The following is a 26,388-nucleotide window of genomic DNA, read 5'->3' as shown; positions in this document are numbered from 1 at the left end:
TTCTCAATTTCCAAATTCTTCAAAGCTCTCTAATCACACTTTAGTAATAATTGCCAGTTGTTTCCAAATAGTAAGGCGCAATTTTTCTTTGCTTACTGACTTTAAAAAATAGATGATAGCTATCTGCACAATTCTTCACCTAATCTGACTTCTACAATCTGATGTACAAGTTTCTACTATCTTTCTAGACCATAAATTATCCTCTATGGAAGAGAAAGCAAGCAAATGTGACTGTCACCTAGTCATCTCTTCATTGTACATTACCTTCATTCCATCCACCTCAAGTAGTGGTCCTCTCCCTTCTTCAATTATCCTTTTGCTCCCAACCTAACTAACAAATGTTCTTGTCTTTTCACCAGGTTCAGCTCCTTCTGGGCTTCAAGGTTCCTAATAGAATCCTTACAATACCTTTATATTTATCCTGAGTTACTTGACCTCGTTTTTATCTTCTATGTCTTTTAAAAAATTCTCAGTTGGGGAGAATCTTCTGGCAAGATGAATGAATAAGAAATTGGCTCTTTGCTCAGCTTGCTTCCCTTCATCACTTAAAAATAATAAATGTCAAATAAAATAAAAGAACAAAATGCAGTGAAAAAGATTAAAAAAAAATATTAGAAGGAAATGCCCAAAGGGGGGAAAAAAACATCAAAGACAATAGAAAAATAAATGAAGATAACATAAGGTAATGCCTTCTCTTCTATGAGCAGAAATCTTCAGAAGAAAATTCAATAATTATTATGACTCAAACACTAGACCCCTTGGTTGAAAAATTCAAAGAATTAAAGAAGTAAAAGTATCTAAGAAGCACAATCCTCCTCCCCAAAACAAAATGAAACAAAAAGATTGGATACCATATTTTGGAAAATCACAAACAAGTTAAACTGAACAAATGGTAACAGAGAACAAAGTGTAAATTCACAGAATCAAAGTTACAGAAAAGATCTTGAAGGTAGGTAGGCAAGTATCAAGCCCAAGACAAAGTATTATAAGCAGCCAGAAGAAAATGTATCTAATGAAATAACTTTTGTTCAAAGTGTCTTTAGGGACAATTTAATGGATTACAATGAACCACAGCTCAGAACTTACACACCCAGTCTCAAAAAATCATAATTCTGTAATGTTTAGTTTTGAGTCAAACTGAAGGCAAAATGACACACAAACTTTAAGTAACAACATATGGCATACTGGAAGTAGAATTCTGCCCCACTGCTGAGCATATCTTCTTTCAAGGATGTTCATTAAAAATGTGCAAAAGAGAACAATCACCAATCACATCAAAGCCCTTTACAACAATAGTTTAAAAATAATCATACGAACCTGTCCCGGGTCATTATACCAGAGTTCTTCATGAAGTCGATCAGGGTGGGCTTTTTTGCGTTTGATTTCAGCAATTACGTCAAAAACATCAGAGTCTGAACTGCTGGAGCAGCTGCTATCATCATCAGAATCACAGTCAGATTCACTGGAGCTGTCTAATTTAATGGAAGGTGGCCAGAAAGGAGAAAAGAAATTTTTTTTAAATGTTAGAAATTTCCAAGTGACTCAAACATCCAAACTTTAGGTGTTTAAACAAAATTTTAGATTTTAAGGCAAAATCCAATAAATATTAACTAAATCCTCACCATATAAATACTATACAAAGCACTATTAGGTAATACCTGTTCTTATTTTTCTCTAGTTCACAGTCTTGTGGAGTCTGAAATCTAATTGTAGAAACAATATTCATATGTGTAAAGGCTAAACATGATAAAAGATTAAGTGGCACAGTTTATTCATTTAGTATGAAAATATGGTATAGAATTTTTTTAAAAAAGAATATATGATCTGAATTCAAAAAGTCTAGATTCCAGTCTTAGAAGTATACTGAGACTACAGATTACAAGCCTTAAAGGGAACATGACAGCTGCCTTCAAATATCTGAAAAGTTACAGTGCAATTTTGATTAGTGTGAATAATGATTGTACCAAATATTTTAATATTCTAATAGAATATTCTAATAATCTACATATTTCTGTTGGGGTAGAATTGATTATAATTTTGAATAGTGTGGATCTGAATACATATAACCATTTCACAAGATTCCTTATTCACACTAATTATTATAATTATAATTATAATTTTACAATTAGGATCTGATTCTATTTTATGAAAGAAAAATGAGACATGCTTATTCTATAACAGGGGTTCTCAAACTACGACCCACGGGCCAGATGCGGCCCACTGAGGACATTTATGCGGCCTTCCGGGTTATGGCAAATGGGCTGAGGAGCAGAGACAGAGTGTGAGGTTTTGTTTATATATAGTCCAGCCCTCCAACAATCTGAGGAATAGTGAACTGGCCCCCTAAAATTTGAGGACAACGAGCACAATTTTGTGCAGGCTGATCTTGTTTCAATACGATAGAATATTATAACAGTTTAAGCTGTGTATCAAAATACTATACATGTTTAATCAAATGTCAAGTGACCATCTTAACACTGATATTATACAAAAGCTTACCATTTTTATTACTATTATAAATATAATAATAGTCAATCAGTAAGTGTTTATTAAGTGCCTATTCTATGAATGGCATGTACAAAGTAGAGAGGGATATAAATAAAAATAATGAAATAATCCTTACTTAGAATAAGTTTTTATTTTAATGGAGGAGAGAAGAATAACATATAAAAACATACCCCACATAAATATCAAGTAAATGAGTACAAATATATTCAAAAGAATTATATACAAGATACACTAGGAAGGAAGGCAGTAGCTGTATTAAGGATATTAAAAATTAACAAAGCAATTAATATCTTATCTATAATTCAGACTTTATTAGAATTAGATATTAACCTATAATAATCTACCATAATCTTTTGTAGCACACAGTCCCGGTATTACACCCATTTTACATTTGAAGAAACTGAGAATCAGAAAGATTAAAGTTACACAAAGGCACACAACCAATATATTATGGGCAAGATTTATACCCAGTTCTACCTTAACTCCAAAATAATCTCTAAAGGCAACATTCTTAATCCTGTTTACAAATGCTAATATCATCATAGGATGCTTGATATTCCCCTTACCCCATTTTTTTTTTTTTTAAGGGGGAAAACAAGTATGTATATCATATGGTATAGTATAACTGCTCTTAAAACCAAACCAGAACCTCTAGCAAAGGAAATCATATATTTAGAAAAAAAACTTTCATGTCCTTTGAAATTTTGTTTCTGAACCAATTAATGTAAAGAAACTGTCCTTTCAAAGGTTATCAATTTTAATGAATGAAATACTTAAATTGAACAGACTTTTCTAAATCCTTACCTTCATGTCATCTAACAATACTGATACTCCCTTCCTTCCTGAACATCCTTTCGTTCTTTGGCTTCAGGGACACCACTCTTTCCTGATTCTCTGGCTTATCTGACCATTGCTTTTCAGTCTTCTTTGCTAGATCACTCTTTTTTTTTTTTTGCCCATGAAGAGGAGAAGGTATTCTTCAGGACTCAGTCTTGGACCTCATTCTCTTCCTCTACTCTTGGACCTCATTTTCTTCCTCTACATTCTCTGTCTTTTTTGCTTGATGATTTTTTTATTAACTCGCATGAATTGAATCTTTCAAAGCAAATGACTTGCAAATCTATAAATCTAGCCCATATCTTTTACTTGAACATTAATCCTACACCACTAATTGCCTATTGAACATCACTACCTAGACATATCTTAGCCATCTCAAAGTCAATATATTTAAAACAGAACTTATTAACTCTTCTTCTAAACCTGCCCCACCTCTAAACTTCTTTATTTCTGATGAGGGTACCATTATGTTACCAGACACCAGATTTACAACCTCAAAGGCATCCTCCACTCTTTCTTTCTCTTCACCCTTCCTAATCAATGCCTAATTTTAACCATTCTAGTTCCACAATCTCTCATATATTCTCTTTCTCTATACTTACATGGCAATCATCCTTCTTAAGGCCCTCATCACCATTCATTTGGATTACTTCAATAATTGGAGCTTATTTATCAACACAAGACAGATACAATATTACTCCCCTGTTTAAAAACCTTCAATGGTTTTCTAATGCCACTAGGACAGAATACAAACTCTTAACCTTGATATTTAAGGTCCTTTACAATTTGATTCCAAATCACATATCTTACCAACTTCCCTTTTTGTACTTGAAATTTCAGAAAATATGAATAATCAACTTCATATTCCATCATTCCTAGGGATTTATTTCTGAGAACCTTCCTTCTGTACTGAACAACAGTTCATTTCTTCTATAAAGCCATCCCTCACTACAGCAGTTGTTATGAGTTCTTTTTATTCTCTCAAATGGTTCAGTGTTTTCTGTGCTAATTTCTATCCCCCAATAAATTGTGGGGAAAAAAAAAAAAAAAAGACGTTATTTTATTCTGGATTTAGTATTCTGTTGTTGGGACAGAACCTTCCATAAGAGGCACCTAGAGTTTGTTAAATTCAGATATGGATTACATTTTGTACTATCTCTAATAGTGTTGCTGTGAAGAAAGTACACACTATGGTATGTAATTAATTATTTATTTAAAAAAAATGTTTTTTAAAAAATTAAATAGTTTGTTTTAGAGTTAAAATGGATACTTTTGAAAATTCAGATACCAATCCTTTCCAAAGACTTACCTAAATCCTCATCTAGTTTGGTCTTGGGTGGCTCCCATGGGGGCCTCACAGCTTTTGCTTTTGCTTGCCTCTTCCCTAATTCTTCTTCAAACTTTTCATATAAATCTCGAAGCCTACTAGTCCCAACAACTGTAGAATCTCCCTTAAAGGAAAGCATAAACCAAAAACAAATAGTAGTATCAACAAACTAATGTATATAATATACCAACTCTATTGTTTGACAACAAAATATCAGTTTCTATTTTGTAAATTTAAAAACAAAATCTTCTTTCTGACAAACTATTGCTAATATTCCTAGGGTGAGAAAAACAGACAAAATACCAATCCTGTTAAATTATCTACCAGTGATAACAAAGAAAAAAAAATCAGATTAAGAGGGATAAAGCTCAAAGTACAAACTTTAGTCTTGCCATTCTCCCATTTCCCCTTAGGATTTTAGAAGTTGACATACATCTAAAAACATTATAGAAAAATCCATGAAATTACCAAGAAACCAAAAAGGAAAAAAAAAAAAAAGTACCTCTTTTTAAGCTATTTCCCTAGACTCTGAATATGGGCTTTCACAAGAAAGGTTTTAAAAACAACAGATGAAGAGGAAGACTTGGGCTGACTTGGGGAAAGGTTTGGGTGAAGCTGGGGATGGGAGGAGTTGAGAAAGGAGCACTTTGGATTTAAGACTAGGGATTTAATGTAGGAAAAAGAAATGTGGAAACATTTGGGGAAACTTGAAAAGAAGCTAAAAGAAAACAATTTGCCTGGAGGAAGAAAAAGATTTATAATATCACGGGAAATAATGAAGGAAAAAAAAAAGGGTTGAAGGCAAAATAACACTTCTAGACTTCAAATTATACTTTAAAGCAGAAGGCATCAAAACCCCATTAAATTTAAAAAAACAAACAAACAAAAACCAGAAAGACCAAACAGAAAAAAACTAACCAAAAAAGGGAGAATCATAAAAATACAACTCAATAATCCAGAGTTTGATATTAATCAATAAATGTATATATTAGGGTATAAATGTGCACTAGGATTATTAAAAAAAAAAAAAAAGCAAAAAATACTCCATGTCTCGAAGGAGTTTATAATCTAATCTAATGAGAAATACAACATGCGAACAAATATATACAAATCAAGGTTTCATAATAGGATAAACAAGAAATAATTAACAGAAAGAAGCACTGAGATTATGAGGGGTGAAGGCAGGCTTCCTATAGAAGGTGAGATTTTATTTGTAATTTAAAGAAAATTAGATGGATCAGTAGTAGGAAGAAAGGCATGAAAAAGTTTTAGGGATGGGAGTGTTAACCAAAAACAGTATCAATAAGATAGTGTTGCAATTAGATTTATTTATTACATGAGAAACAAGCAGGCATATGGAACACTCTGCCAGGGCAAAGATTTTACAATCCATTCAGAAATTAACAAATTTTGGTAGTACAACAAAGGAGGAGAAAACAGAAATCTCTTAAAAGAAGAGTGACAAAGACAGAGAAAAGGTACAGTAAATGTGGGGAAAGAGAAACAAGGAGATGGCAAAAGTAGCTTGGTAGACCATGAAGATATGATAGTCTACTAATCTAGAAGGGTGTAAGCTGCACAAGTTATTTCTCAACCTAGTACTGACTGACTGGCACCTGTCTTTGACTTCCAAGGACACAACAGGGAGACCAGCTTAGTGTACAAACAACAAATTATGTCAGTTGAGAGTGGAGGGGGAGAGGAGTTGTCCTTGACCCATTCAAGACTTCCAGCATACTCTGGGTCCAGTGTTTCTGGAAAATATGACAATTCAAAAAAACAAGTTCAGGGGATTCCTTAACATTACTTAAATGTGAAGAAAGAATACTTGGAGCAGAAAAATAAAATGTTTTGTTCATGCAAAAATCAGGACACCATTGTCATTAGTTTAAAGAGGATAGTAAAGAGCCTAGGTTATGAAGGGATTTGACTGCTGGATACAAAGTCACTCCTGGAGGTAACAGGAAGCTGCAGGAGTTAGTTTGTTTATTTGTTTTTGGGGAGAAAGATAACAAGAAAGGACCTGTGCTTTAGGAAAAACACTTGAAAATAGATTGGAATAGGGAGTGACCAGAGGTAGACAGACCTGGTCCACCAGCTACTTTGGTAATCTAGGTGTGAGGTGACAAGGGATTAATTGAGAGATATTGCAAAGGTGAAATTTACAAGTCTTTCCAACAGCTAAGATATATGGGGGAGGGGGGAGGAGGGAGAAGAGGGGGTAAGAGATAATTGAAAATAATCTTGGAAAAAAAACTATTTTAGTTAAATTTAATAAATTTATTCAATAAAACTTCTGGGAAAACTGGAAAGCAATTTGGTAGTTATGAGACTTAGACCAACAATTTATAACCCATTCCATAATCAATTCTAAATAGTTGTGACTTTATAATTGAATATCATATTATGAAAAAATTAAAAGAGCAGATGTTACACCTAAAATTAGAATAGTCTTAACCAAATTAGAAATAGAGAAAATTATAAAAATTTTTTTAAAAGTTAGATTATAGCATATGCAAAAACAATGCCTAACATAAGAAGGAAAGTTACTGAATGGGGAAAAAAAATTTTTGTAGCAAATTTCTTCCCATAAAATTTTGGTATTCAAAATATACATACCAAAATATTTATAGAATCACTTTTTTGTGACTGCAAATGATTAGAAATCAGGTGGATATCAATCAGTTATGGGATGGCTAAACAAAATGTGATACATAAATATATTAAAATACTACTGTTATAAAAAATGGTGTTTCTGATGAATAAAGAAAAGCATGGAAAGATTTACATGAAATGACAAATCAAAGTAAGCAGAGCCAAGAAAACAAGAAACGGTAAAAATAAATAAATTTAAAAGATCAAACATAATCAAAATGAAGAGAAATGGGAGAACATCTCCCAACCCATTCCTTTGTGGAAGTGAAAGATCCAAAGTACTATAATTCTTTTTTTTTTTTTTTAAGAAATATTTAAGAAAGGGAAAGGAACCTAAGAATACCTATAAGAAACAAAAAAGCATTTCTATAACAACATGAAGAAATTCAGGAACCAGTCACATTATGGTAGGTAAAGAACAATAAAGATGGAAAAAACAGCAATGGAGATTGCTAAAAAAATAAAAATAAAAATAAAATTGCATGTTAAGGACAAAAAAATTGTAAAGGATTGAGAAGTAAGAGGAGAAATAAAGGCAGCAAGTATAGATAGTTGTTTTGTTATGTTTTTTCCATCCTAAAAGTCTGATTTTAAGAGAGGGAGAGAGAAAGATTCCTTGAGATGGCCTAATAAGAAATTTGAAGAACAGGAAAAAAGTAAAACTGCAGTAAGAAATTAGTAAGTAGGAAGAGATTAAAGACTGAAGAGATATTGCAAATTTCTGGAGAAAACAGGACAGGATAGAATCAAATGCATATGTAGAGGAGTTGACTTTTTTGAGGGTGGGGGACTAGGGGGACTAAGACTGATGAATAGGAAAGGAATAGGAGATGAAATAAAAAGGAAAACTGCTACAGGAATCCATTCATTCTTATTTTTTTGTCCATGATCTAATTCCAAGAGACAATTCTTTCTCAAATTCCCAGCTGAGCAATTGCTTTATACTTATTCTTATATAGAAAGTTATTTAGAAAAGATAGTGAGTTGATGCATGTAAAACCTAATTCTAAATTCTAAAGTTTGTCTCTGAGAAAATGGCTTTTTATGGTCATCATAAATTCAAATCTAAACAAATCTAACACAGTAAATGTTTAGGATGTGTAAAAAGTTCCCGCTCCACTTCAGACATACCACTTGATCCATGGGATCATTAGAATAGTAGCTTTCTGAATGAGTACAACGAATCCAGACTGGTTTAAGCAGATCCTCTTCTTCTTCTTCATTTTTATCAGGAATGATATCCTCTGGCTCTTTGTCCTTGATTGAGGTATAGCTCTTTTCTTTGCCAGAATTCTGGTTGTCAAGCCATCGATCTCTGTCATCTTCCCATCGAGTCCTCTTCTTCTCTCTACTTGGTGATCGGCTTCATTAAGAAAAGGGAAAAAAAAAATGTTTTGCAGTCAAAATTAACAGCATTCTGTACATTTTAAAAAGAACTATATTCTTAATCTCAGTCTTAAAAATAAATGTTCATGATTATTCAACAGAGAAAATTTTGCCCTATAACTGCTATCACTCTATATCCTTACACTTGCATTAGAAGCTAAAGTACAAATCCTCACTAAATAGACATTTTGACAGTTATTTGGTAACTACTACTGATTAATACCATTTCAGTAAGGGATAAGGAACTTTCAAAGAGGGAATAAATACCTTACTTTATACAATTTTCATACCAAATATACATATGAAAAGTTTTAAGACCAATATATTCTCTTCAGTTAAAGTTCTCCAAAGTTAATAGTCAATTGTTCTAGTCTTCAAAAACAACTCTGTATAGAGTTTACATTTGGATCTAACATTGGGTTATATTATTTTATAATATCACAAATCCAGAATGAACACAATTACTTTTCCTAGCAAAGCCAACCCCTTTAAGTCTTACCTGCTAGTTCGCTTGTACTCTTTTTTGTAGGATCTGTCTGGAGATGGGGATCTTCGGCTTTCACGGTGCCTGTGCCTGTCCCTGTCCCTGTCCCGTTCTCGCTCTCTTAAAGGGTTTAATACACAATGCTGTTTTTGATAGAAAAGCTCAAAATCCCCATCCCATTTGTAGTTATCAATGTGTTTTCAAATAAAAAGATCTCACTACAGCAATTTTTCTAATTTTGCTCACCAGAGAAATTTGCTATCTTTGCTGTTAATTCCTCAAAAAGATAAAGCAACTTTTCACTCAACAAAAAAGTAAATCTCTTTCACAATGTTTATTGGAGATGAAAATTAATTACCAACCCTCACAAATAAGCCAAGTGAAAAAAATCTTATAATAAATAAAATTTGATCACATAAATTTTTCTTAAGATCTTCCATTCACTTCCTTATTACTCTAGTCTATCAGGTAAAATTAACATACTTCCCATTGCTGCATGGAAACACACCACCATTCTATCAAATTACAAGTAACCTGAAATGTAAGATTAAGAAATATACAAGTTGAAGGTCTATTAAAATTTATCACAATAAAAAATATGGAATTAAATTAGCATTAAATCAACTGATAACTGAAATCCTATGATGCTAAAGTGAATACATATGTTTCAACTATTCCCTAAATGAATATCTAGAAGCAAATTTTCAAAATGAAATTTATTATCATCAGAGGCTATACAAGAAAATAACTAAATGATTCTGGAAAGTAAAATTAGGGCTGAGAAGTCATGGTATTGTTATAGAAAGTAAAGACCTTAAAAAACAAATAAGACTTTATCAAGAAAATACTGTCAGTTTTTGGTTTCTAATTAAGAATTCTGTGACTATGTAATACGTTTCATCTTACAAAATTTAGAACTCACAAAACAGAAGAATAAATGGTCAATATTTTGATATTAAAAGGATTCTTTGTTTTCCAAAAGTTTGTTACTGAGGAAATCTTTTCAATATTATGTATTTCTAATGAATTTCATTTATGAAAATCTGTTTTGCATTTAACTCTTCAATAATGCCCATTGAACAAGAGTACATTGATTATATATACACACACATACACATATTTTTTTTTGCTGGGATAACTGGAGTTATGTGACTCGCCCAGGGTCAAACAGCTAGGAAGTGTTAAATGTCTGACACCATATTTGAACTCAAGTCCTCTTGACTTTAGGACTGGTGCTCTATCTACTGCGCCACCTAGCTGCCACCATTGATATATGTTTAAAAGATTTTTCTAGTTTAAAAGTAATGTCCACCAAAAGAAGAGCACAAGATATTAGACACTTGAATTTGAAGTGACCCCAAAATTATAGTTCAATTAAATTCTTCTGTTGGATTAATTTTATATTATATCTAAAAGATTGCTACTGAAAAGAAAATTTCATTAATTTCTCCATAAGACATTCCAAAATTGTCATACTGAAATCATTAAAAAAAAAGATCTAATAAAAATCTGAATTAAAATATGTATTGAGAACACTCAAAGAACATCCTTAACTAGGATGATAAAGGGCCCTGAAAACATGAGACTATGTTATACATGGATTAATTAAAGGAACTGAGCATATCTGGCTTAAAGAATAAAAACTAGGAAGGATATAATTACTATCTTCATATATTTAAAGAGCTAACCTTTGAAAAGTTATGAGTATGTTAAGTGTCCAAGAAGAAAAGGGCTCAACTTAAAAGGACAGAAGGTACAAAGGGATAAATTTAGATTTGGAGTAGTGAAAATTTTGATTAAGGCATTCAAAAGCAGAATGGATCATTTTGGTAGGATGTATATCCATTTTGGGGAGATGTTAACAGAGTGGAATTCTTGTTTGGTGCAGCTTACACTGGTTTGTTTTTAGGTCCTTTTCAAAGATTCTGCAACACTATCCATACTGCCAGAAAGTAGTCTGGTATGTTTAGTATTAATAGCATAAGCAATGTTTTAGATACTTCTTCAAAATCTGTCATTAGTAGGGTATGATGAATTTATAGACAGAGCATACATTTCTACACGAATCTTTTAAAAATTAAGTTCACTTTAAAAATTGCTCAGGACCTAAGGAAAGAGGGGAAAGTATTATTTGTAAATGGAGGTAATATTAAAAAAAAAAAAAAAAAGATAAAAAATTTTTTGATTAGTTAAGCTCATTTTGTTCTTACTACTGCTGAACAAAATGGGCAGAGTTTGGGAATGGATTATTTTGTGCTATACTTTCAAATTCTACTAAATTAAAGGCAGAGAAAGAGGTCATGAAATTTGAGTTTAATTCATTAAAATACTATCTTATTTCTAAATCTGCAAAGTTTTAGTCTAGTCTAAACTGATTTTTAGAAATTGCACACTAGAGTTTTAGATTAAAGAGACGTATAAGGTAACAGATTTTCATTTAGTTTATAATATCCTTCCTATCCAGATATTCCAAGGTTATAGCACAACTTAGTTGTCCAAGACAAAGTACAAAACAAAAATATGCCAAGGGCTAGAAGCTGATAAAATGGTTTTTTAAAGTTCCATCTAATAGCTTTATAAAGTAACAGGAAAAAGTTATCCAAAGAACTGAAAGTCTCAAGTAAATGTTTTCCCCATTATAACACAAAGTCACTTAAAAATCTGGAAAACATCATTCACGGTCTCTCTAAAACAAGGTGGAAATGAACAGACATGACTGTTTTCATTGGTTCTTGCTGAATAAAAAAATTTTAAAGATGCTTACTCATTTTCACTCTCCTCCAAACACCTTTCAAAATGCTAAACTAAATGAAATCCTTTATCTCCTTACAAAAGTTTTAAGAGACAGAGTCTAATTAGGTGATGCCTACGGCTACCTTCTCCCATTTTTAGGTGCTCCTTTACAATTGATAGGGCCCCAAAGACTACATGAAGCCAGTATACATTGTGACCCTTACATATACATACAATTTCCATAAAGAGGAAATAGAGAACCTCTTTTCTTTCACTGGTTGTGTTCATTCTCTCAGGGGCAGAGAATGGTTATTATCCTTTAATATGCTCAATCTTAAATTGAGAGAGTAGTGAAATGCTTATATAGAAACAAATTTTAAAAGGTGAACTGTTTAGTGGAGAAACAATGGAGAGCCCCTAAAAGAATGTACCTTTGCGAAATACTAAGGATATACAGTATATTTTCCAGTGTCGTAAATGCTATAGGAAAATGAATTTAAATTACAAAAGAGAGGAGAAAGAGAATAAAGAATGAAAGCAGTAGCATGACAATGAGAGTAAACATTGACCCATATCAACATATTGACAAAGCACAGATAATGGAATCATTTTCTACTTACTGTTTTCTCCCTCTAAAACTTTTGTTTTTCTTGTTTATAGATATTTGATCTTATGAAAAAGAAAAACAGTAAGTCTGGAACATAGTAGCTTGAAGAACAAGAATTTCTCCATTTTAAGTAAGAAAAATCCATTAACATCACAAAAAATTTTAACATATTCGACACAGGCAACTTGCTTTTCAATTTGGATCACTTATCACATTTACTCTAAAACAAATAAAAATACTCTGCAAAGGAACATGCAATAAACTCCCATATATCCAGAATGGTTTGCAATGAAAGGAAGTATGCTAGTTTTAACTAAATAATTTGGTTCACTGAAAACTGTATCAACCATCGTACTACCAATTTCCAAAGAATGAACCAATACATACTTAATCCTAAAATTAGACTAATACAAATGAATCTTTCTTTGGTAAGTCAAAACACCTAAAATCTTGCATTATTATTATTATTTTTATTATGGGTTATTATCAGGCATATCAATGATCACTTTACAGTATTATAAAAGCAAAAGATTACTGTTGGAATGAGATCTGAATGAACTATGACTATCTCAGGTTTTGTATATTATGTTATTTACTTAAATAAATCAATCCCTGGAATCAGTTGACTTATCTATTATTTGAGAGAAAAAAAAAATCCATGTTTTAATTTTATAGTTTATGTTGTGGATAAAAGGGAACTTGATGTATTTAAGTCTTTGTCAAATATATTAAAAAACCTCAGACACACTGCTTACCTGCTATGCTCATAACTCCGGTGACGAGGTGGAGTCCTTCCTCTATCATAATCTGATCTATGGCGGCTACTTTCTTGTCGCCTCCTGTCTGGACTTCGGGTTCTGTCTCGCCGATCTCCATGACTATCTGACCGATGTCGGTCTCCATGTCCATGACTATGTTCTCGATGCCGATGGTCATCATAATGCTTACTCCTTTCTGGGGACCTTCTTTCACTCGAAGGCTTTTCTACCTGATACTGAGTTGGGTGCCTAAAATGGCTACTGCTGTTATTGTTACTGCTGGTCTGAAAAGAACTAGAGTTATTCTGGTAACTACTAAAATTAGGAGGTGGGAAAGACTGCTGTGAATAGGTTGTGGGATAAACTGATGGGTAATTAACTTGTGGTGGTATGACTGGGGGTGGTGGTGGCAGGGAAGGAGGTGGCATCATATAGGGAAAAGTAGTTTGTGTAGCAGGTGTTCCAGGTACTGAAGTGTTAGTAGGAGTAGGCACAGGAGGAGGAACAGGAGGAAAACAAGGTGGTACTGGAAAAGTTGGCCTCACTTGATGGTTGGGGAGAGGGGGCCTGAGGGGACACTGGGTAACAGGAGTCTGTGCTGTTGGAGGCACAGGTGGGGGGTAGGGCACAAAATCGGGCCTGGGTGGCAAGTAGCTTGTATTTGGAGGACTTGTGAAAGTGGTTGGGGGGACAACTGGTTGTTCATACTGGTACTGCCCAGTAGGCTGCTGAGGATGAAGCTGTCTCAAATTCTGAGGCCGGAAGGTTTGAGTTGAAGCTCTTCCACCAGATCCTCCTCGTCCACGGGAATTGCCTCGTCCAGAGTGGAATGACATTCTTTGATTGAAATTTTAAAATGAGGAGTAAGAATAAAATAAATCTCATGATATAAAACTTAATTCACAACAATGTAGTCAATTAAATATTAGATGATAAATAGGACTAGTAAAACCACTGAAATGTCCACTGCCTTCCTTTCTACTCATTCTCCCAAATCCAGTCTTGAGTGCCTCTAACTAATAAAGCCAGACTACAGCACTGAGATCTCCTTCTAGTCCAATCACAATTTTGGGCTCCTCAATCTTTTTTTTATTTATTTATTTATTTATTGCTGAGACAATTGGGGTTAAGTGACTTGCCTAGGGTCACACAGCTAGGAAGTGTTTAGTGTCTGAGGCCAACTTTGAACTCAGGTCCTCCTGACTTCAGGGCTGGTGCTCTAACCACTGTACTACCTCCCTGCCCCTGGGCTCCTCAATCTTAACTGATAGAATGTGTTTTCTTCTTCTAGTCTTCCTAAAGATTTAACACCCTCCAATATATATATATATATATACACAGACACACAGACACACACACACACACACACACATACACACACACACACACACACACACACACACACACACACACACACACACACACACACACACACACACACACACACACACACACACACACGGTTACCAAAGCTTTAAGGAATTAAAATTCAAATTCCTTGCTGCTCCTGAAAAGCAGTTGAGGCTGCAGCTTACTTTTAGACTAAGAAAATGCTATTCAAGTCTCACCTCAAACAACTGATTAAGAAAGTCTCCCTAATGCCCTTGATATGTAAATCTAAGAAGTAAAGGTAAAAAAACAATCAACTTCAGGCTCTGAAGACAGTTTTGTGCATAGGGACAGAGATTGGGGAGGGAACTGCTAGGTCAAAGAATAGAAAAAATTGATTTATCTGAAACCTGGACTAAAATAAGATAAAAAGAAAGCATGCCATAGCCAATTTGAAAGGATTTAAATGCTAAGTTTAAACATTTATCTATTATGCTAGAGACAATGCAGAAAATACTTTAGATTTTATTATAGGGAGGTTATATTGTTTCATAGAGAAGAAAGAGAGCTTATCAAAATATGCAACTAAATAGTCATCTCAGAGACAGGTCTGTTTTAGTAGTTATTTAAGAAATGGAATTGGATCCCTCTCATATTATTACATGATATAGTTTCAGAAATGGTAGTCATACAAGCAGCTAAAATTAAGGGTATTAATATCAGAAGACACAAAATATCCATATCTGTAGTTAATATGAGAGTATATTTAGAAAAACTTAAGACAATTAGTGAAGAATCTGAGATAATTAACCGCTAATATAAATACATAGGGTTCATCAACATGCTAATAAAAGTCAGGAAAATAGGAGATATTCTTGTCAAAATAACTAACAAATGCATAAAATAGCTGTGAATTAACTTACCAAGACACAAGCAAGTTTTAAATTAATACAGTTATAAAACATTTAACAGAAAAAGTAATGATAAATAAATGGAGAACTAGCCACTGTTCATGAATGGACTACACCAATTTAATAAAAGATAACAATACAATCTAAAGTGATTGACACATTTTAGTACTATACTAATCAAATTATCTAGGCAATATTTCTAAGCACTACACAAAATAACAAAAATTCACTTGAAAGACTAAAAAAAATCTAGAATCTCAAGGGGAAATAAAGAGAAAAAGATATGCAAGAAAAAGGCCTATAGCATCACCGGACTCAAATTATATTATTAGGAAGTAATTAAAACTATTTGGTATAGATCAGTGAACATACAAGATAGGCAAGAAAAATAGGAAATTGAAAATTACAGCCTAGTTTTTTATAAACCTGAAGAACATAATTATCTTGAGGAAAAGAAGTCTTTTTGAGAAACAGAAAAACTGCAATATTATATGGTAGAAATTTTGTGTGTGTGTGTGTGTGTGTGTGTGTGTGTGTGTGTGTATAGAGACAAAATCTGACACGACAGTACAAAGATATATCTATACTACTTCACTTGATAGTCTCATTAGTTCCCATGGAATTAATTATCTTGATGCTGATAATTCTAATATCTATCTGCTGACCTTGCTCTGCTGACTTACAATTTCAATCTCTATGTGCCTTTCAAACATTTAACTCAACATGTCCAAAAGTGAATTCACACTTCAACTTTGTAAATTTTCCTATTATTGCCAAAGATACTACTTACTATCCTCTCAATCCTTCAAGGTCAAATACTAAATGTCATCCTGGACTCATCACTATCTCTTACCACACCCATAGCCTTGGAAACATTTCTCAAATATACCCTCTTCTCTCTTCTGACAATAACATCACCACAGTATAGGCCCTCATCACCTTATTCCTGGACTAAGAGAAATGAGAAGTAATGATTCAGGAAGATTTAGTTTTCCCAAATCTTAGTCCCTGAAGGTCAAATTAAACTTCTGACCTAATCTAAGCCAACAAGGGATCTCTAACCTCAAATTTCACTCAATCAGGCTTGATCATTTAATCTAAAGAATCCAAGATGGGGGTGACCTGAATATAGGGATAGCGTCTTGGTCCAAATGTGACAAATCATTCTCAGCATTTCATCTTATTAAAACGCATTTATTGTGTTAAATAGAGTTGATTGACATTTCCCTTCCATGGTGTGTCTGTTGCCATAAGTCTTTGGGTAAGAGATGATGAAAGGTCCTCTTTATTAAAAACTCCCTGACCTTATTAATAAAATGATTAGATTACCCAGAAACTGTCTCTCAAACCTTTTTGTCCCAGGACCATTGCAATAGACTGATGGTTGGTATATCTACTTAATCAATTAAATGTGACAGATGAATATTTACCATCAAAACCAAAGTTCAAAGTCTTTTGTAACCTAATCACCCCACCCCTTCAATTTTTCAATTTTCTTATACCTAACAGACTTTCACATACTTTCGAATTTGGTGACAGAGTTCCTTAACTGTTTCACATATTAGACAATCCATCTCTTGGCTCCAAGCATTTCATCTAGTCTTCTATGCTAGAACCTCTTCAACTCTGCCTCCTGGGTGCCCTAGCTTCTTTGAAGAACGAACTAAAATTCTATCTTCTATAAGAATCTTTTCACAATTCCTCTTAATTCCAGTGCCTTTCTTCTGTTAATTTATCGTATTTATTTGTACATAATTGTTTGCTTGATTTCTCTCCTCACTAGATCAGGCCACTATTTTATCTTTCAGAAAATTAACAACATTTTTTTTTAATTTAAGTTTTATGCCACTTGTAGCTAATTATATTTATTTATTCAGGGCAAGGGTCAAAAATGGTTGGTATTCTGACTTTTCCATAATGAAAAGAACTCAGAATTCAGAATTAAAAGACTCCAATTAAGAATTTTGACTAGGCTAGTTACTTTCTCCATGATTTTTTTGGTTGACCCTCATATTCTCTATGGGCCAAGTTAGTTCTACATCCTATACTACTATTGTGATCTTCCATTTTTAACTTTACCAAGTCTGCCTCATCCTGTTATTTAATCATTTCATATGGATATATCTTCCCCCCCCCCCCACAGAGATGGAGTTCTTAAGGACATAAATTTTTTTGTACTGCTCTGACATTCTCCAATACCATCTAGCAAATATTGAGCAACCAAGTAAAGTATTTGCTAAGCTGAAATGAATCAAGACTGAAGACCTAAACTAATGGTGATTCATTAGAGAACCTCAAAAATATGAAATGCTTAGATACATGCTTCTGTAACCAATAGGCTCAGTAGGTGACAATATCCTTCTTCAATGGAGAAATAAGGACCCCTATATTTCTTCTTCATTTTTTTTTTTTTGGCTTTTTTGCTGAGGCATTTAGGGTTAAGTGACTTGCCCAGGATCACACAGCTAGGAAATGCTAAGTGTCTGAGGCCAGATTTGAACTCAGGTCCTCCCGACTTCAGGGCTGGTGCTCTATCCACTGTGCCACCTAGCTGCCCCGACCCCTATACTTCTTATGCTCTTTTTACCTTTAACTTGCTGCAAGACTCTGAGAAAAATGACTCCAGCTTCCTGTGCTCTAGTCTTCCTCCTGTGTAAAATAAGGACAAAAATTAAACAGCGAAGTTATATATATTCAACTTAAAAATAAAGTGTCATATCATTTTTTAAAAATTGGAGGAAAATGGATGCAAGTTATCTTTCATAATTGTCACTAGGGGGAAAATTCTTAACCAAACAAGATCATAAAAGCTAAAATACATAAATTACATAAGACATAATATTAAAAAGCTTTTGCACAAGAAAAATTAGTGAAACAAGAATAAGAAAATAGTTGGCAAGGGTTATATATCAATGATTTATTTAGGATATTAACTCAAGTCCCAAAGATCCAAGTGCCATCAGTATACAAATGAATTCCATTTGTTTAGATATCCTTATTGTCTTTCTTGGGCTCTCCTCCTGCATCAGTAACTTCCCTTTAGATATTTCAAACAAGATGTACACTCCATAAGTAAATCAAACTTATTATGCCCAAAATACCTACTCTTCTTTTTATAATCTCTATTTCTGTTAACGGTAAAATCATACTTCTAAGCACTCACTACATACCCACATTCTCACTTCATATATTGGAATCATTTGCTAAGCCCTTTCTCTGTCTCCATAACATTTCTCATATTCATCCTCTTCCCTCTGACTCATATGGCTAGCACCCATCAAACTGTCAACACCTCTCACATGAACTATTCCAATTAACTTCCTATTCAATAGTCTCTTGCTGTCCTAGTCTCTTAACTTTTACCCTATGGATACCAATGCAATATTTCTTAAACATAAGTCTAACCAAGTCAACCTCTTGTTCAATAAAATCCCGAACTTCATAACGTCACTAGGAACAAATATAAATGCCTCAGTTTGCGTTTTAAACTTCAAAATTATAGTCAATCTTTACAGTTTGCAAAACATGAATTTACATAAAATACAAGATATAAACAAATGGTTTCCTTATTGTCCCTTATAACATGCTACCTTTCAATCTTTCTACCTTGATCCAGGCTGTCCCCATCATGTCTGCAAAATACTCCAGTCTAAGAATTTCAAGCTTCCAGTTCAAAGCCTCCTATACTCAAGATCCTGCTGATTTGTTAATGCATTACCCCACCCTATATTTTTGCACCTATATGCCTGTTGTTTTCTTATAACTGAAGATAAACTCCTTGGAGAAAGAACTTCTATTTTTCTCTTTGTATTTTCTCTTTAATATCCTGCCTGGCATAATAGAATGACATAATGAATAAATGTTTATGGTTGATTTGGAAAAAAGCAAATTTGACACAGGACCTTGATGGGATTAAATCCATGACTGGCTTTGGATAAATATACACACCTTTTAATTAAAAACAGTCCATAAAGACTTATTAAGCTCCAGTATTATTAAGCCAGGAATCGTGCTAAGGGTTAGATATAAAGAAAAATAAAAGACAATCCCTACTTTATGAGTTCACAATTTAATAAGACATTATGTACAGATGGGGATTTTTACATAATAAATTAGATAATCAACATGGGGAAGATACTAAAATTGAGGAGGATCTGAAAAGGCTTCATGTAGGTGATGATGAGGTTGTGAAAATACAAAGGACATCATGGTTCAGTTAGAAAGAATAAAAGAGCCCAAAAATTGGTGAATTACATAGAAACATGACACTATAATTTGAATTTTTTTAGTTTCTTTAAAGAAAATCTATACACAAACAATATAAATACCAAATAACATTATTTGAGGATGGGGTACTACAAACAGTATGTTATTATTGAAATGAAATTTTACTCAAAAATCAATTTTCAGGAAATAGTTAAGAGCATCAACTCACCATAGCTAAGATCAAAATTAACAAAACATAAGAATGAAAAGAAAATATGTGATATACTTTGGGGGAAAAAACCAAACACCTTATTAAAAAAAAAAATACAAAGCTCCTTCCTAATAGCCTCTGGAAACACACACACACACACACACACACACACGGGCTCGCGCGCGCCTAAAAACTGTATCATACTAAATAACAATCAAGAAATCCAATGTCACAATTACATTATGACATCTTTCATACCCTAACTCTAGAAAGTCAGTTCTAAGACACCATATAGGGCTTTCCCAATGTTCTGACCCTCAAAAATTCATGGTGGAAATTGGCACAGGAACCCAGGTGATCAAACTGAAACTAAGGAGGAAAGATCACCTTACCACAAAGAACCACAACAGAAAGAAGCTGTCATTAGCACACAGTCCAATTCAGAAACTACAGTTGAACACGTACAAAAATTTTGCAGCAGCTCTTTTTGTGGTGGCAGAGAAATGGAAATTGAGGGGATGTCCATCAATTGGGAAATGCCTGAATAAGTTATGTTACATGAATGATACGGAAATACTATTGATGAGTACTGATGAGAGGCAGATTTCAGAAATATCTGGAAAGACTGCCATGTACAGATGCTGTATATAGTAGAACCAGGAGAATACTATATATGAATGCAGACTGAAGCATACTATTTTCACTTTTTAACAATGTTTTTTGTTTCTCATAGTTTTTTTTTTCCCTTTTGTTCTGATTTTTCTTTTAAATTGAGGAAAAAAATTAAAAATACATTTTAAAAAAGTTAGCAAAATCATCGATAGCTTACAGAATAGAAGTTTTAAGGAAAGTCAAGACTTTCCTCTACCTTCAACCAATGCTTTCAAACTTCTTTTGATTACATATTCCTATAAGTAAAACATTTTTGAGAACACCCCCTTTCTCCTCCTTAAAAAAACTACAATTGAAGAGATGAGTTAAGAATTATAATAAAATCTAGTACATACCCAAAAATCCAACCTTAAGAGATAAAGTCCACACCAACAGTAAGCAGAGATTCGAAGGTGGAAAAAAGGTCTTTACATAGAAACTATATGAATACCTAGAAGAAATGAAGCAAGAAATTAAACAATAAAAGCTCAAGAAAAAATTAGAAAAAAAAAAAAACAGCTTAGAAAAGAGTCATATATTTTACCCAAATAATATGTGCATTGAACATTAAAATAGATCAAACAGATATCAATGATTCTATGAAACAAGAAATACTTTATCAAAATCAAGAATATTAGAAAATATAAGGTATGCTATGTAAAAAAAAACTGAAAACTTATCAGGGAGGGATAATTTAAGAATCACTATTATATCTGAAAATCAAGATAAAATATAAGAAAAGCTTGAATATTTTAAAATAGAATAAATTAAAATTGTCCAGATTTATGAGGACTAGGGGGCAAAACAAAGACATATAGAATCTAATAATCACCTCCTGAAAGAAAATCCAAAAGAAAAAAAAAACTCAGGAATGTCAGACAAAATCTAGTTCTTTCAGGATAAATTAAAAAATCCTGCAAGCAACTAGGAAAAAGAGTTCAAACAAGAAATCACAAGCAGGATCACATAAGACATGAAAGTTTCTAGCATAAAATAGATTTTGGGGAAAAAATATTCCAAAATGCAAAAGTTTGCAATAATAGCTAACATTTATATAGCATCTATTATGTGACAGGTACTATGTTAAGTGCTTTGTAATTACCACCTCATTTGATCTTCACAACAACCATGGGTTTTAGGTGTTATTATATTCTTATTTTACAACTGAGGAAACCAAGGCAAATAAGATGTTAAGTAAAAAGTGACTGAAGCCATATTTGAAAACAGTATTTCTAACTCCAGATCAGCACTCTACTCCCTAAAACTATAACGCAAGACTAAAGGCAAATAAAGATAAGTGTATTTAAGCAATTTAAAGCTATATGATGACTCAGTGCTAACACTGTAATAAACAAAGAAAAAGCAAGTGTCCCTTCAGAATTTTAATATCTTCCAAAGCTATTGAGAGAATTAATAAAGAAAAAGAGAAGACTTGGTTCTGTTCTGAGGTTTAAGAGACAAAAAGGAAGACAAGGAGTGCACGCTAGTTTAGAAAGAAGGAAAAAAAAAAAAAAGAGATAAAACTTGCTTTTTCCTAACTAGTATATGTAAGAACAAAAGTATCCAAATGGAGAAGAAAGGTGAGGGGGACTGATTATATGATAAACCATAATTTTATCTGAACTAAAGATAGAACACAAACAACCCTGTTCAGTGACCTATAATTAAACAACAACAAAATATGAGGCAAAGCATAGAATACGGAAATACTTATATAACTTTGATAAAAAAGCAGAGTTCATGTTGAAGATAGTAGATAATAAATCCTCTATATGTTGTCACTAAAAGAAGACAATGTGATAATCCTAAAATATTACAAAACTTCCTGGAAGAGATCTCCAATTGGATGAAAAATGTCTCTTATTCAGATTTCAACATACTTTTAGATGAACATACCACAATGCTTGAATTGACAGTATTGTTCACAGACAATGAATTGGCCAATGGATTGGATTGCTTTGGGGAAAATGCAAAGCTCCTTTACTTACCCTAAGCTTCCCAGGGCAGTAAAAGTGTTATTTCTTTAATACTTCTTTTCTTAATTTAAATTTAAATTTATTTCTTTAATATTTCTTTAAAGATCTATTTTTCAGCCTATTTATACAATTTAAAGCTCTGCTATCTGATAATAAAGCAAAAATCTTTTATCTATATCTTTATCTTTAAGATATCTTTATCTATAAAAACTAAAAATGAGTATCACATAGATAGAAAAGAATATGGAGAATAAGTTGGTTATAATATATAACCAGTAAGAACACTGAAGAACAGGAGTAAAAAATGCCATCAAGATACTGTTTGATAGCATATGGGTTATTCATGAAGCAAGGGATGATAGCCTTGTGATGGCAAGTGAAATGAAGACCTCCAACATCTTAAGTAGATACCTTATGAAAAACTGTTTTTAATGGACATAGATAAAAGTCATATAAGACAAGTAAGGGATAGAGGGGTTCTGGATACTCTTGAATGAATAAGGTTATGGATCCAGTGGAATTCCTCATCCAAAATTGATTTTTACATTGAATGTTCTTTCACTCTTAGCTGGGTGACTTCAGGCAAGTCACTTAACCCCAATTGCCTCAACCAAAAAAAAAAAAAAAAAAAAAAAAAAAAAGAAAAAGAAAAAGAAAACAGAATATTCTCTCATTTCAGTATTATATTTTCAGAATCTTTTTCCTTATCGCCTCTCATTGGTTTCTACCACTTGCTCCAAAGCCTAAGAAGCAAAATTTTTAAAGCTAAAAACTTTTAAGATGCAAAAAGAGGATCATAATCCTCATGTTTCCATATAGGGGACACTAAATAAAATCTTTTTTTTCTTTTCTTTTTGGTATGCCCTAATCTAGCAGCCTAATTTTACAGATGATGAAACTGAATTCAAGAGGTCTCAATAGTAAACATTTTTAAATGAATATATGGAACATATCCCTGTACATATTACATGCTTATCTATGAGTATATAGAACATGCTTCTTTATAAAGATAGTATTATAAACTACCGAGACATGATTATCTATAAGCATAGTGATATAGCAGAAAGAACAAGGGACTCAGAATCAGAAGACCTGGGTTTGAGTACTATTTCAGCCAATGACACAAGCAAAAAAAAAAAAAAAAAAAAATCTGCTAGAGCTTCAGTTTCCTCATTTGTAAAATGAAATATTTATACTACTGACCTTACAAAGTTGTCACAAGGAAAGTATTTTATATACCAATATTCCCTGTATAATCAAATCAACAAACATTAATACCTACTATGTACCAGTTAAGTTGATAGACTGAGTATTAAAAGACAAAAGTCTTTGACATTAAGGAGAAAGGATACATTCTAACCAGGGGATGTATAGAGATAAATAGAAAGATTTTTTTAAAAACCCATAAAATGTATACAAGATAAATCTGGCAGGAAGGCATTAGTAGCTGAGATCAGTACATGAATCATGTACCATTGTGATGAACCTTGAGGAAGCTGGCGATTCTTATTTTAAGAGCTGGAGATGATAAGAGTCTATTCTAGATAATGGGGCCCAGAAAGGGTTTCAAGCACTGTGTATAAAGAATAGTTGGAAAGAATGTTTGGTTGAATGACAGCGAATGTGAAAAGAAATAATTTATAATAATAAGGCAGAAAGGTAAGTTGGGACAAGGTTGTCAAAGACTTAATAATCTAAACAGTTTTTTATTTGATTTTATGGAGTCACTGGAATTTTATTCAGTAGAAGTGACATAGTTAGCCCTACACTTTAGGAAAAATAACTTGGGCAGCTGTGTAGAGGATAAATGGAAGAGGAAAAAGACTTGAGAGACCAATTAGGAGGCTATTTCAAGTCCAGTTGAGATCTTATAAGGCCCTGTGAGACAACAGGGGCAGGATAATTGGACAAGAGTTTTAGAGTTCATAGTAGCACATGAATTGACAACTGATGAGATTTATAGAATAAAGGAGAGTGAGAGGAGTCCATTAAGAACGCTATCACAGTTGCAATTCTGAGTGACTAGAAGGATAATAGCACCAACAGAAAAAGATAAGTCCAGAAGAGGCATTAATTTTGGAGGAAGATAAAGTTAGTCAACAAGCATTTCAGTGTCTATTAGATGAAGACCTATAGTAGGCAATGGGGATCCAAATACAAAGAAGGAATCACTCTCTACTCTCAAGAGTAATGTGATGAATTCACTTTTCATCATGTTGATTTTGAGGACACTGAAATGTCAACTAGGCAATTTGATAATGTAGGCATGCAGTTCAGGAGAGAAAAAAAGACTGGCTCTGTAGATAATAGAAATGACAACTATCTAAATGTGAGAAAATGTTACTGTACGGAAATGCTTTCATAGTAATTTTCTATGATGAAAGCTTAATAGATAACAAGAAGTTCAAAAAGTGATGTTTATGGCACTTTGCAGATTGTAAAGCATTTTACATATATTACTTCATTTGATCTTCACTACAACCCAGAAAGGTAAGGTACTATTTCATCCCCACTTTATAGATAAGGAAACTTGTTGCTGTTTGTCCTTCCTTCTCCATCAGGGAGGTGATGCCACGACCTGAGAGTTAATTGGATTTAAGTAAGGGAGAGTTGTGCAAGGTCACCTGCCTCACTTTCCCCTTCAGAGACATCTGGATCCAGTGTCAAGAAAAGGAAACTAAAAATGAGTGGTATCATGTAATTTGCACATCCCTTACTTTTTTAAGGATCCGAATTCAGGTCTTCCTGATTCCAATATTTCCATCTATTACATGATTACACTTCTTGGATGTTTTTAAGCTTAAAAATAAAACGATTATGAAATGAAACTTTCAAAGATAGAATTAACTAATGCATGAACTGGGAAACAATTTAAAAACTAAAAAAAAAAAGGTAAAAGCATCAAGTAGGAAAATTACCTACTCTGTCTCATTTCTGCTCCTAGCCATCCCCATAATAAGCTATCTGAAAAGCAAGTCCAGCTCTTATAGAACGGTAAAATTAGCAGAGGGATTATTTAACTAAAATGCATGCATCAACAACAAAAAGCTGACTGACTGCTTTTCGAGGACCAACCAAGCTACGTACAGATCACCAGCAGGCTGTCCATTGGGTGATGAATTCTTTGCCCATGGCAACCTAAGAATCAAAGAAGAGAGATCTGAAGTCCGCCCAAATCCCCTTCCCCACCCCCACCGCCCCGCCAGAGTAGAAAGGCAGCCCCGCCGGGGTCACTTTCCCTTTCGGGTCCCCACGAGACCGCGAGCCTGTCCCGGAATCCGGCGGGAGGTGGTTAAGGACCACTTAGGCCGGGAGAGGAGTAGGAGATTGCTCAAGGCCTCACTGTAGCAATAAGCGAGCCTCCCGCCCCGCCTCCATGAGACGGCGGCTTCCCTAGGGACAGGGAATAGCGCGTCCCAGAACAGACACCCACAAACCAGATTCCACCCACGCATTTCGCTCCTTACCTGCAAGAAGCTCCCGGGGTAACTGGGTGGCGGAACACGAAGCGGGGGCCCCGCAAAGGCTAGTGGCCGCTACTGCAGCCGCCACCAGGGGGTAAAATAGGGAGGAGCCCCAAGGGCCGAAGCTGCGGCAGACCAGTCCGCACCTCCGGAACAGGAAAGTCAGGGTATAAAGGGCAGGATTGCGGCGCGCGAGGCAGCTCTGCGGTAAGCGCATGCGCCCCAGATTCCCTCCGAAATTGGGAAAGGAGTATGTGCGTCAAGAAGAGCTGAGTCTAGAAAATCCAATCAGCTCTCGGCGTCTCTCAGAAGGTGGGGCGATCCACGCTAAATTGGCCCTAGCTT

General features: G+C 33.8%; 1 protein-coding gene across 7 annotated transcripts in view; it reads right to left on the bottom strand.

Annotated features, from left to right (window-relative positions):
- DROSHA (drosha ribonuclease III) overlaps positions 1 to 26,344 on the bottom strand; it is a 107,967-nt gene extending 81,623 nt beyond the window's left edge. For 2 of the 7 annotated variants that reach the window (XR_012484366.1, XM_074279069.1), the window contains exons 1-9: positions 26,047 to 26,342; positions 25,667 to 25,717; positions 20,960 to 21,054; positions 18,123 to 18,184; positions 13,293 to 14,138; positions 9,213 to 9,317; positions 8,459 to 8,690; positions 4,655 to 4,796; positions 1,318 to 1,472 (exon numbers count right to left, since the gene is read on the bottom strand). Coding sequence is in view for 6 of the 7 variants with exons in the window: in XM_074279069.1 (XP_074135170.1) it covers positions 1,318 to 1,472; positions 4,655 to 4,796; positions 8,459 to 8,690; positions 9,213 to 9,317; positions 13,293 to 14,131 (1,473 nt within the window). In the remaining variant the exon portion in view is untranslated. Of the gene's footprint in view, positions 1 to 1,317; positions 1,473 to 4,654; positions 4,797 to 8,458; positions 8,691 to 9,212; positions 9,318 to 13,292; positions 14,139 to 18,122; positions 18,185 to 20,959; positions 21,055 to 25,666; positions 25,718 to 26,046 lie in introns of all 7 variants that reach the window. The other 5 variants (XM_074279068.1, XM_074279070.1, XM_074279065.1 and 2 more) reach the window with 5 other exon arrangements.
- Positions 26,345 to 26,388: the final 44 nt, after the last annotated feature.

The sequence above is a fragment of the Sminthopsis crassicaudata genome, chromosome 1, assembly GCF_048593235.1.
Source record: "Sminthopsis crassicaudata isolate SCR6 chromosome 1, ASM4859323v1, whole genome shotgun sequence".
NCBI lineage: Eukaryota > Metazoa > Chordata > Mammalia > Dasyuromorphia > Dasyuridae > Sminthopsis > Sminthopsis crassicaudata.
The sequence above is the reverse complement of the archived record's forward strand: the minus strand, read 5'-3'. Positions and strand labels throughout refer to the sequence as shown.